The sequence below is a fragment of the Telmatherina bonti genome, assembly GCF_933228915.1.
Source record: "Telmatherina bonti genome assembly, chromosome: 17".
Taxonomy (NCBI): Eukaryota; Metazoa; Chordata; class Actinopteri; order Atheriniformes; family Telmatherinidae; genus Telmatherina; species Telmatherina bonti.
Window position 1 is genome coordinate 19,682,978 of NC_136615.1, and position 12,924 is coordinate 19,695,901.

The window sequence follows — 12,924 nt, forward strand, 5'->3', positions numbered from 1 at the left end:
TAATAATTACCAATATTACTCTGTAATACATTTAGTTATGTGCTTATTAATATAGTTATACATCATGGATGCAATGAGTCAAAATACTGATAATAAGGTATATTTCAATATTTTTACTAATAAAAAGTGTATGTTTTTAAAACCGGCAGTAGAAGGATATGCTCAACATTTGGTTGTGATGGTAAAAAAAATAGACTGATAAATTATTTTGGATCCTGACTGGCTACAAGAACTAAAGTGTACAAACATTATCACAAAGTTAGATATCAGGGTCTGTGCATATGAAAAAGACACATAAGTGAGACATTGACTTAGGAAGGTCAAATCCTCTATACAAACAACATGGTAGGACTTATACTAACTGTGAGATGAGTGGTGAACTATGTTCTGTTTATTGATATTATTGGAGCTTTTAAGTCACGTATGAATCCATGATCTACTAATGTTTTACAGCAAACTTTGCTTTCCAGTTTGCATTTAAGAGCCATTTAAATACCCTGTGTAATTAAACTTGTTTCTATGACTGAAATGCCAAAGAGGCTGAAAATATATTGGGGGGGGGAAAAGCAGAAAACACAGAGGGGAAAAATGCCCCTTGAGATGTACTGACCCACAGATAAAGAAAAGTTAAAATGAACATTCTTGTATCTTAACTGAGTCTGTTCTCATTCTCAGATATTGAAGTAAACCTGATGAAAGTGCGTACAAATACACACTCAAAATGAGTGTGCCATTCCAGACATGTTTACATAGACAAAGTCAAATCTCCAAGTAGAATCCCTGGTGGGCTTTGTCTTTGCGAGAGGATCTCCTGGCCTCTCCTTCTATCCCTACATCCCCCTCGCCACTCTGACTGACCCCAGGGGACGGTTCAATTTTAGGGACTAAACTCCTGCTTGACCTCTCAAGACTGTCTGTCACCATGAGAACATTCCCACAATATGCTTATGTTGACTGCATTCATTAGCTGCAGTTTGCACCATCACCGAAACCTAATAAATAACAGTAAGCAGAATGTACAAGAGCCCAACCAACAGGAATTATTGATAAGTAAGGAGCTTTAGCTTCATAGTGTTGTTGATTGATGCCTCATCATCAGTCTGTTACTTAAGTGCTCTGGATTGGTCCCAATCAAAGCAGACTTGAGAAGCTGTAGTCAGGTCTGGAAAACAACCACTACTGACCTGTCCACACACAGAGAGCAGCCAAAGAAACTCCATTCCGCCCTCTGTCTGACAGTGTCAGCGTGACTGAGGCCCTCCTGTCTGTGATTGATGACCACGTTTCTTCACATTTCTGAACCCGAATCACATTGGCTCTTTTGGCTGGGAGTCATGTTTGCTCTATTTAGTTTACATTATTCTTATTATGTCTCTGACCAAACCAGCTGCTGAGTGCATATATGGGAGGGGTTTTTTCCATGTCCTCAGTTGTCCAGGTATGTGTAATGAAATCTTAAGTTCTGTTTTTAAAACCCTGGGAGTTCCAGTCATTTTCACATTTGAGGTTTCCCTCTTTGCTCCCCTTCCCTCTAAAAGAAAAAACAGACAAGAAAACTTGTGCTCCTATGTACGAAACTGTCCACCCAAGGTTACTTATAGTTTAATTTGCAGCCTTTTCAAAAGGTAAAATAAACACAGGTTTTAAAAGGTGGGGAACACCCAGCATCTTGGCCATTTTATGTAGAGGCAGAAAACAGCTCCTACAACTCATCACATGAGTTGACTGTGATGTGTTTAAAGCAAATGTTTTCACCAGACATACTCAATATAAGTAACAAAGAAAGTTGCAAAAATATAGGCACTGGAGACAAACGATACTTATCTTCCAATTTCTTTAGTAGTGGAAGTTTCGAAGTCTAAATACATGCAGTCATTAATTAGACTTGGTCTTTAGGGAAAGTACAAGCGGACTAGTGTGGTGATGTTCATAATGCTAGGGTGGAGAAAAGAAGCACCTGTTCACAAGCACAAACGCAACCCAACTGCAAACACACATCACGCAAAAAGTTCAGGACAGTGCAGAAAATTGTAAAACAAAGAATGTGCTTGTTAAAAATAGTTGTTTGAAACACCAAAAAACTGCATTTGCCTCAAGATAGAGATGTTTCACTTTTGCCGTTTTCTTTTAAGAATGAGTAAGTGTGAAACAAACTACATGGTGACTCACTGAGCTTTATTTCTAACATTTCATTTAGCAGTGATAAATACTTCCATTCCTATGTAATAATGGAACATGTGTGTGTTGACAAGGGGGAGCATAGAGCTGTTGACTCTTCAGACAAACCTAAGCCAAACCAAGACTGAACACTTCAGTCTTTGTCTTTTGTGTTTGTCTGAAACTTGTCTGATGTTAATTAAATGTCCAGACAATATCTACCCAGCAATTCATCATCCATGTAAGGCTACTAAGTAAAACATGAGAAACAGGTTATCATTAAAAACCAATCAACTTACACTGAACGATGCTTCTCACCTTTAACAATAACATGAATGTTTTCATAGCATAAATTATCTGTATGATGGTTAATCAGGTCTAGAATTTTCATTCTAACATCTGAAAGTGCATACATCTTTGCAAAAGCCAATAAAAAAACATTGTTGGGAGATGATAGAAGATAATAAGTTACTGTGGTAGTGACACTTATTCAATAACCTTGAATGGTTATAGATTGGCTAAAAAAGCATCTTGTCATTTCCATCAACAGAAATTAACACAGTTGAATATTGGTACTAAATAAAAAAAACTAACTTTCTAACTAACTTTGCCTTTAATTAAATCTATGATTCTTATGAAAGGATAAAACAGAATGGTATGCATTGAAAAAGACATCACCAGCTTAAAGCACACGCTTAGTGTCTTTGTGCATGTGATTTCTGAAGGTGTTTTTTCTTTCACACCAAACGACAGAGCAAACAGAAAACATGACGTTCCTTTAGTGAAATACTAATTAAGATTCTGCACATTTCTTTGGAAATATCTGTTTTTTATTACTATCCACAAAGAGAATATCACTGATGTCATATCATATTTTCACTGGCGAGATGTCCAGGTTGTACCCCGCCTTTCACCCAAAGACTGCTGGGATCAGCTTCAGCTTCCCTGCAACCCTGCATCGGACTAAGCAGTTAGGTTAATGAATGAATGAATATCATATTGTCAATGCCCGTTTAATGCTAACATCTAACTGTATTGGATAAAAATAACAGCTCAACTCTTAAACACACAGTCCATGTATTAAAACAAAGATAATGAAAACACTGCTATGAAATTATGGAGGTTGAAATAGTTTAAGATGATGAAAAATTCACTATTCTCATGTCCCCTTTTTATTTTACTTCTATTTTTTATTCACTTAACTCACCCATTAAAAATCCCTCTTACTGTCCAACTGAGAGAGCTGCTGTGTAGTGCAGGTAAGACAAAGACTACTCATAAGCATTTAACATGAGCCCACTTCAAAACACTGCAATAGCCCCTTAAAACTATCGTCTGATCCTTGAAATGTAATCAGTACATTGTGCCTCTCCAGCAAGTGCTTGTATATGGCCATTCATGAGTGCCTGCAGCTCCACATGTGTCGCTGCTCGGAGGAAATTAACAGCTGTAGCTGCTCTTGAACACCTGCAATAACAATTCAGGGTGTAGCAGGTTAGCTCGCAGCTACTCTCTTTCTTTCTTGTAATCTGATCCAACCTCTCCTCTAAATTCTCAGAGCCAGAAGAGACCTGAAAGGCGAGGAGAGAAGCTGGTCTCTTCTCAGACTGAATAAAACCTGTAACTAAAGATAAAGAACAAATGAGTGGTGTAGCCAACTCATTTTCCCCTTGGATGTTAACTCGAAAAGCAGAAAAAAATCTCCATGTCTGCATCAAGCTTTTTGAAAGCGGACGTTTGAAATGTTAAACAGATTTTTTTTTTTTTTTTGAAGAGGACACTGAAGCTGGTTGATGGGAATTAGATCAATACTTCATTTATAATGACTTTTAAGTATAGATGCAAAACCAAAATGATGTTAAGCTGATAAAAGCAGACAGTAGTAGTTTTTATCTTGGTACGTCGAGAGCCAGACTGAATGCAACCTTCACTAATTCATTTAAAAAACATGTAACTTTTCTTTCAGTAGTGTAATCTGTCTCCTTTCCCACTAACAAAGCAAAACAAGGAACTTAATCGCCATTATAAACACTGCTACTAAGGCTTACATAGGCCTGAATGCCAGGGAGTAGATTGTTATTTTGATGTTTTTCAAGTAACATGAGACACCTAATAGAGAAATTCTGGTCTTGACTCAGTTTTGACCTGAAGGGACCATTTTTAATCGACTGAAAAACTGATTGAGGAATACTTTATTATATCTCTGAGGTAAAAGTAAATAAAAGAAATCACAATAACACATAGTGAAAGCAAACACCTACAACAAAGAACAGCTGAAACTACCCTCTGTGATATGACAGACATATACCACAAATAGGAGTTGACAGCTCCTGCAAAGTGATATGCAACACACAGTAACATGACTCACCTTTTGCTTGCAGTAGTAGTTTTGTTAATCCGATGTTGCAGCCCTTTTCATGAAGTGTTGACATGAGTTTGTCACCTGTCACCTGTTTTGGCTGGTTCCCTAATCCTGCAACTGATGCCAAAACGCTGTCAGGAACTGCAGTGAGTATAGTGTATGAGAGCGTGTTACCTAACAAAGCAGCGCGCTTGTGGGAACAACAGAGGCTTAAAATGCACACAAGAGAACAATAAATCTCAAAAGCATCATAGTGGCAGCTGACAAAGTTGCAACACTGTATCTGCACATTAAACGTTAAGATAATGCTGCATAAATGACCCACAGAGAACAATCTCAGCTCTGCCTCTATTGTTCCAGGATGTGACCGAGTCACCAGTTAATCTATCAGTGTTGATTTATAAGATGTGTTATTTCGAGGACAAACTAACCTGATATATATCTAAAGAAAACCAGCTTCTACAGTTGCTGAAGCATCCTCTTCATCTTCCAAAGCTCTGACATCAGCACATTTCCTCACAGACCATCTCACAGGTACGGCTCTAAATGCCCTGTGGGCTCTCCCAAATCTATGGAAAGAAGCACACATGTGAAACACATTTCCCGGTCTGTCATCAAGGGCCGAGAGGCAGGAATAACATGAACAAGACAGAAATTGATTTCATCTGTTTTCCCATCTCCTCTCACAGTCTGAGTGGCACTCGATGTCACTTGTTATTTAGTGGACGAGCATGAGGTTCCCCTGCAGAATCGGACACGGTGCAGAAGATGGTCAGCAGTAGAACAGACGTGCTAAAGTCTTCTGAACAAAGCTTTACAGATTTGTCAGCTGAAAGAGCAAAATGCCAAAAGGGACCGTTGTTATGTGTTTTGAACGCGGTGAAATAGAGACCCTTGTCTTCATGCACACAAAAGAAACGAGGACAATTTCACAAACCTCGGTGCCGTAAAACATATTTCTGTATTCTTGACACAATATTATATTAGGGAAACAACATGCTGAGGAACAGCTTGGTAAAGCAGAGGAGTGCTGAGTCTTGGACTTGGTCAAGGTGACTCGTGCAGAGATTCTGGGTGGTCTTGTAGACCTGTCTTTTCTTTATATAACACGGAGTTAGAGCATAATTATGGGCCAACATCCTGCCTGCTACCTGCCCATCAGACGTCTGTAGCATGGAGTTACAGAGACTGTGTGTGTGTGTGTGTGTGTGTGTGTGTGTGTGTGTGTGTGTGTGTGTGTGTGTGTGTGTGTGTGTGTGTGTGTGTGTGTGACAGTGCTGGCTTTCACCTCAAAAACACAAAATAAATTAACCTAATGATGAAATAATAAAATACTTTTTTTCTTAATCTTTTTCCACATTTAAAGACACACACACACACACACACATGCACATTGACACACAGCTGCTTTTTATTTGCCAGGATCCAGACCCAGATGGCGGTACAGTGTGAACTTTAACACACAGATTCCTAACATTCTTTTAGGGTGTGAGTTACTCTCCAACACAAACTCATGCTTGGCTTCGGCTTTCTTTACTTTCCGGCCAGCAGGTCACTGTCACAGAAGGAGTCTGGGTGCGCCTCTACCACACAAACAGGCTGTTGTTGTCCAGCCTAGGTACAGTGACAATGTTTTCCACAGCACTGCGTTGATTTAGCTCCCTGACTGTGTAGCACACAAAGCACAGACTCCATGCTGGAGCTGTGTCAGCTTATTTTATTGTTTATGATGGGTCTTGTAGTGGCAAGTACATTGCTTAATGTAAAAGGAATGCTAATTAAACGATGTAGCATGGCAGCTAACTGCTTAAAACAGCGAGGAAAACACAAAATGTATCCCTGCAGTCAATCTCTCTACAGTATGCCAGAAAATATTTTAATGTAAATTACATAATGCATCAACAACTATGTTATAGATAACTATATCTTATCAGGACAATACCTACCTATGTTCTTTCAGTATTTGATGACCAAAATTATCAGCTGCAAACATATCACCTGTACAAAATGAATTGCTTGGAGACAGGAATTCTCATCTTATTTGTCCAGGAGGAGACATCTCTACTACTACTAAACTAATACTAAACACCTTCTCATGAATGAAAGTAAAAGCAATTTACTGTATGTATAAAACTGGAGCATACATGGCAATCTTTTTACCAGTTCTCATAAAATAATTGTGATAATGTGATTTATTCATTATAGAGTAAGTGTAAATCTTTTTATTTTACCCAGACAAAGCTGATGGCTGAAGTATAAATAGAAATAATAAGAAAAATGTTTCTAGAAACAACTCAACTAATCTTGATTTATAGAGCACTTTAAAAGCAATCAAGATTGGCCAAAGAGCTGCACACACACACATAGCCACATAAAATAGTTCAAACACAGGACAGTTTAAAATAGAATCAGTAAATTAAAAAACAAAATATAAAACAGTAAGTGCAGAAAACAATAAAAAATCATAAAACAACCAGCATCTCAGACTGATTTAAAAGCCAAAGACAAAAGATGTGTTTTAAGAGAGGATTTAAAAACTGTCAGTGAGGCGGTGAAATGAGAAACAAAATTATTCCAGCATTAAAGAAAACAAGGTATACTAAATTTTAATAAGATTAAACACTTTGGGGATGTATTTCTAACAAAACATGTCATTATGATGGTTCTGTGTGCATTATTTTATAAGTGGTTCAGGTTATATGAGAAAAAAAGTACTGAATACACAGTACTAGCTACAGTTTAAACACATCATTAAACATAATCTCAAACATGTCATTTCTAGTAGTAATTTCATGAACTCTGCTCTGCTACCACGCAGATGAAATGAAAGCTTCTGAGAGTATCTAAAGTTTACTACACTCCATGAGAAGTTGATCTTGTTCATTTCCGGCACTCCAGTCTGTAGATGGAGCCTCTGTCTCGCCAGAAACTTTAGAGGAGAAAACCGGATTCTGTCATAATCATTCGGGGTTATTTTACATAGCCTGTCAACAGGCTCGGCATAAAGTCAATTAGCTTGCCACTTTGGAGGCAAATCGCTGCAGAGACAGCATTACAATCTTAAAAACAAACACAGACACAAAGGCTGGACTTTGCTAAATACTACCTCTGCTGAAAGGGGAATCAACACTTTATCTTGATCAATACAGCTTTTAGCTTTGGGTTACACTTTCTTCACAATATTATTGGTGATGAGCCTCAGGTGAATCACACTGCATTACAATCATGGGTTCACTTTTAGCATTGCATCTCATTATGACAATCGGCACAGTGTAGAAAAACGTGACCGATGGCACAGAGCTTAGAAATGTTCTCAGACAGACTGGTAGTGTGACTTACCATGCGAGCATGAGGGATCAGACAACATCCTGTCACTGTACCCAGCCAGAGCTCCAGCACTTGTCTTCCTTTGGAAAAAAATAAATAATAATAAATAATGAGTTATTAGAAGGGGCTCATATGTCTTCCATCTACAAATGTAAGGAGTGAGACTAAATTTCATGTTCAGGTCATTTCCCCACTTTGACTTAAAGCCAATCATGTAAAGTACCCCTTCTCCTTTTCTGTACTTCGATCTTCAATCACCCCCTCTGTCATCCTCTGCGCTTTACTTCTTATTCTTTTTTTTTTTTTTTTTTGCCTCTTTCTCTAATGACAGGATGTCTGCTTTCTCTCACATGGTCGCTGACCTACCAGGCAAAGGGCAGTGCAGCTTGGGGCTTTGAGTAAATCCTGTTGCCTGCTTTTGTCTCTCATCAGCAGCCATGGACGAATTCATAAAAATCTGTGCTTACACATCTGTATTTGTTAAATTACGGCAAAGTAGAAGTAAAATGACAACTTCTAAGTGGAACATAATCATCTGGTGATTTTGGTCTTGATGGGAGTCAAAGCAAAAAGCTGCAGATGATGACGATAATGATGATGGTAACTATAATTTAAACTTACTGAAAGTCAACAATCCATCTCAACATCTGGGAGAAACTACATCCATGTGCATTAATTTAGCTACAGAAACAATGAAACTACAACACACACAAAAGCACAGCGAATGACGTTCAGAAAGAAGCTACTCCAGTGGCAAGTATTGATATGAGGGTGTGCTTACAGAGAATAAACCAATGGAAATCCTAAAAACATATGACTTTCTGGCATCTGGAGAAGACATTTCTAGAAGTTATGTCTGGGATTGAAACCCTTTCAGTCTGCAGCTTGACAAACTGTGCTTTCATCATTTATCACTGTGCTCATATTACAAGAGCAGGAGATAATGAACTTTGGTCTTGGGTGTTACTTCTCTACTCTTTTACAGCCATTACAAACCTGACTTCCACATCTTTCAGCTTCTCTGGTAAAAAAAAAAAAACCCTCTCCCTCCCACAAATTAAGTCATTACCTGTGAAGTCCTCAAATACTGCTCCTATTCAGCTTGTTAATATGCAGCAAACAATCTCCACCCGGATTGGCCGGACTTGCTTCCTGTAATTAAAAGGGAGGAAACCGGGGTTAAATGTCATGGCTTACTAAGTTTAGCCCTCTGGACAACCTTAACACTCAGGCCAGTATCTAACAAGATAATGAGTGTTTGTTTTCATTCATTTGTTCACATTAGAAAAATCAGGATTTAGTCTATGTGTAGACGCTATGTTGCGTTTTACCATGCAAGTTTGCTAAAAAAAAAAAAAAAAAAAAAAAACATGCAGAAGACTTGAAGACTGGGTGGCTTCTCATCCACTTCAGCTGTTAGGTATTTATTTTCAGCTTTCATGCCTAATTTCTCTTTTTTTTATTTTTTTTTATTTTTTATTTTTTTTAAAGTAATACCATATTATTCTTATTTTTTCAGTTTATATGGCTTTAAACACGCAGATGTTTTCAACAGACAGGCCTGCCTTCATGCTGAGACCAGAACTGGCCTTACAAGGAGAACACACACATACTACACTCGCCATCAGAGCTGGAGTGCCCAACACAGTGAAACACTTGAGGCAGGAGCCTGCGGTAGACCACAAAGAGCTGTCCTGCCAGACACCCTCACTTGGCATGCCATCCCCATCGTGTATGTCAAAAGATGGGTGTTATTCCTGCCAGGAGGAAGAACAGCACCACAGTAAGAGCTGAGTGGTGACTTATTCAACCTCTCAGTGTTTAATGTTATCTAAGCCCTCACCTAGGCTGCACCTCAATGAGGTTCTCTGTCCTGTGGAGTGTTGGATGTCTGCTGAGCAGACCTGTGTGAGGTGCAGCAGGTTGTGTGTGTAGTCACCTCTGGGATCTGAGTTGCTGATATAAATATCAGCTGATGTCACAGTGACCGGTTGCAGATGACTAACTTCTGGGTTGTGCATTTAAAATCTTAACAGCATCTGCGAGATGCTAACACAGATAGTTTGTGTAAAACCTCTGCATAAAACTGAAAAAAATGAATGCAGAAACCAGGAAATCCAGTCAGTCTCACATACTAGCCAAATTTACATTTAGGAGCTTTTGATTGTGTCATATGATCTTCATTTGCTGGCCCACTTTGCCATTCAGTGAGCTGATAATTTAATTTTGGGGTCAACAAGGACATTAAGTTCTTAAAGCACTCGGAGAAAAGGAAGTTTGAAGAGTTGGAACTGTGCAGCATCTGGGGGGATGAAGACCACGCAAAAAGCCAGAAAGCTCCAGAACTGCTGAAGTTCTTTCATCCAAATGACATGAATATTATTCCACTTGGTTTTAAACAGAAACAAAAAGTCTTTAAGAAGGAAAGAAGAGCTCGAGTACTTTAGTTTAATCATCTCTTCAGAGATTTCCATCAGCCTCATCAATGATCAAATCACTGATATGAATCAATTATCATCTTCATCTTAACACAACACGCGCATTTCTCGCTCTGATCACGCATTAATACGTAGTTACATCAGCAGTTACAGATAAACATCATCATCATCATCATCATCATCACGGACTCCACCTATAACACCCTGTAGAGTCCTGCTGATCGGCTGCAGCTGCCAGAAGCTCTTCAAGCTCTCCACCTGAATTGTAATGAAGAGCAGCACGGACAAGAAACTCCGGAGCCCTCAGCTCGCTGGCAGAAGCCTGATCATCCACCATGAGAGCTCAAACTGCGCGCGAGCCTCCTTACCGTGACCAGCAGCAGCTCCGCAAACCCACTTGTGTTCGCTGCAACTCCTCTGCGGTTTCTTCCCATTTGTGCGCGTCCCCTGTTTTCTTGCGGCAGTTTTCCAGGCGCAGACTACCACGGGCTATAATGTTTTGCCCCCCCAACCACCACCACCCCGCGCGCACAGCTCCCACCTCCGACGTCTTTAAGAAGTGCACGTTAACAAACTCAGCTCATGTGAAAGTTACGCAATGTCTTTAGGCAACTCATAACGACATGCTCTGATTGTGACTGTACATGCAAAGCAGATCAGATATTTAGAGAAAGTGTTGTTTCTCTCAGCGCAAACTGAGTTTCTCCATTTTACTGCATGTTTATATAGATTTACTTTTCCTTTTTTCTGCAATATAGTGTTTTAAAAAAGTGTCATAAGTGGCAGCTACACAGAAACACTGAGACACAGAAAAACAGGGGGGGGGGGGGGGAATTAAAAGAAAGAAAAACTTTCTGCAATACTAAAATGTTTTGTTTATTGATCAAATATTCCAATACAGGATGCAACAAAGTCCCAATGAGACGTGACACAGTCAGAAACAAGTTCCTAAAACTGAGAATTGTAGTAATCTAAAATAGCATTTTAATGACAGAAGCTGGCTGAATACTGTTTCTTGCTGCTGAGGAGAAGTATTTGTACTTGACTTTTCAGGTCTTTACAGAGCCTTTACAAAATTATTCCTGAATACATTAACAATGAAACAGGACTGACACAGTGTATAATTCGGACACTTTCATACACATGAATGCTGCTTAGAGGTGCTGATGAAATACCATGCAAGTTTAAAACATTAAAAATATGAAACCAACAACAGCACTTCCCATTTTATCTCTGGAACACACTAAACACATTATCGCTGCTTACAAATAAATATTTCTTTGTCCTTAAAAGTTAAATAATCCTGATTCCTAAATGTTACACTGGCTTTTTATAACGCATGGCATAGCTTTCCACATCCAAAATATGTTCTAGTGTCTGACAGGGCTCAGTAGGTCACTGCAACAAACTCTACCATATTGAACACAAATGCCTCAGCGAGCGCTCAACACCTCTAGCATAAATACAGAACCCAGACCCAAGCACATGTCTTAAATATCTATTTGCAAATACTAACAGTGCAATGTACTCATAACAGCATATTCATCTACAAAGTGATATGAAATAAGAAATAAGGACAGCAAACTGATGAAGTAGTATAAGAAAAATAAAGCTTACAGTGGAATCTTTCACCATCCATTATTATAACCAAATGAACTAGCAAACCAGGTCGTATTTAGCCCCCCCCCCCAAAAAAAAAACAACCCCAAAACAACCAAGAAAACATCTGATTAAAATTCCTGTGGACTGACACTGTTTTCCTTTTCTTTGTATCTTTAAGGTCAGGTCAGATGTTGACAGTGTGGGCATGTTTCTTGCACAAAGGCTTGTCTTTTTTGGAGAAGAAAGACTGGCCTTCCAGATTAGTAGAGCACACCTGTGGAGAGAGCGAAACAAGAACAGGGCAGTGCTGTTACCCACATGGCATTTTTAATATCTACCAATTGGTTGCTGTGTGAAATTTTTGTGAAATTGTGGACTCACCGCACACACAAAACAGGTGTCATGCCAAGTGAATCCAAGAGCCTCCAGGAACTTGTCTCCTGCCTCGATAGGGAAGTCGCAGCCGTGGCAGTTGGTACCAAACATGGTGTAGTAGTCTGTGTGATTAGTGCATAAACTAAATGCTAAGTCAATATGGTTTTATTTGCAATACAATGTTTAGCTGGGTCTACTTTCTTCTGTACCTTTTTCACAGTACGGCTGTCCATCCTCCATGTGGAACATGTTGCCTCTGATTGGCTGTTGGCAGGCTGCACAGACAAAACAGGACACGTGCCAGGTCTGTTTCAGGGCATTCATGACTTCCTGCAGGGAAAATGGAAAAATGTGGGAAACAGGTTTTAAGGTTTGGTCCTGTTTTACAGTTATTTTAATAAAGCTAATGGGCTTTTTCAGTTTTTGTAAATAAAACAGACTCAAAATGTGAGAATTTGATATGTTTTATATTATTCTCTAACAATTCACTTTTAAATGTACATAAATTTAATGGTCTCCACACTGATAACTAAATAGTCCTAATCTGATGATCTATAATAGATGTATCAATAGATTACAGCTTTAATATGTACAATATGAAGCTCAACCAGGTGAGACAGAAAACTATTTCTAATGCAATAGAGGATAAAATAAATCATACTG

General features: G+C 38.9%; 2 protein-coding genes across 4 annotated transcripts in view; both read right to left on the reverse strand.

The window, feature by feature from the left end:
- bmpr1bb (bone morphogenetic protein receptor, type IBb) overlaps positions 1–5,078 on the reverse strand; it is a 47,455-nt gene extending 42,377 nt beyond the window's left edge. Inside the window, exons 1-2 of the mRNA XM_079257084.1 lie at positions 4,951–5,078; positions 4,526–4,636 (exon numbers count right to left, since the gene is read on the reverse strand). The gene's annotated coding sequence lies outside the window, so the exon portion shown is untranslated. The remainder of the gene's footprint in view (positions 1–4,525; positions 4,637–4,950) is intronic.
- A 6,125-nt stretch (positions 5,079–11,203) lies between these two features.
- The window catches only part of pdlim5b (PDZ and LIM domain 5b), a 39,318-nt gene continuing 37,597 nt past the window's right edge, over positions 11,204–12,924 (reverse strand). For all 3 annotated transcript variants that reach the window (XM_079256296.1, XM_079256295.1, XM_079256294.1), the window contains 3 exons: positions 12,471–12,591; positions 12,268–12,383; positions 11,204–12,160 (listed from right to left, as the gene is read on the reverse strand). In XM_079256296.1, the coding sequence (XP_079112422.1) occupies positions 12,071–12,160; positions 12,268–12,383; positions 12,471–12,591 (327 nt within the window). In that variant the 3' untranslated portion in view covers positions 11,204–12,070. The remainder of the gene's footprint in view (positions 12,161–12,267; positions 12,384–12,470; positions 12,592–12,924) is intronic.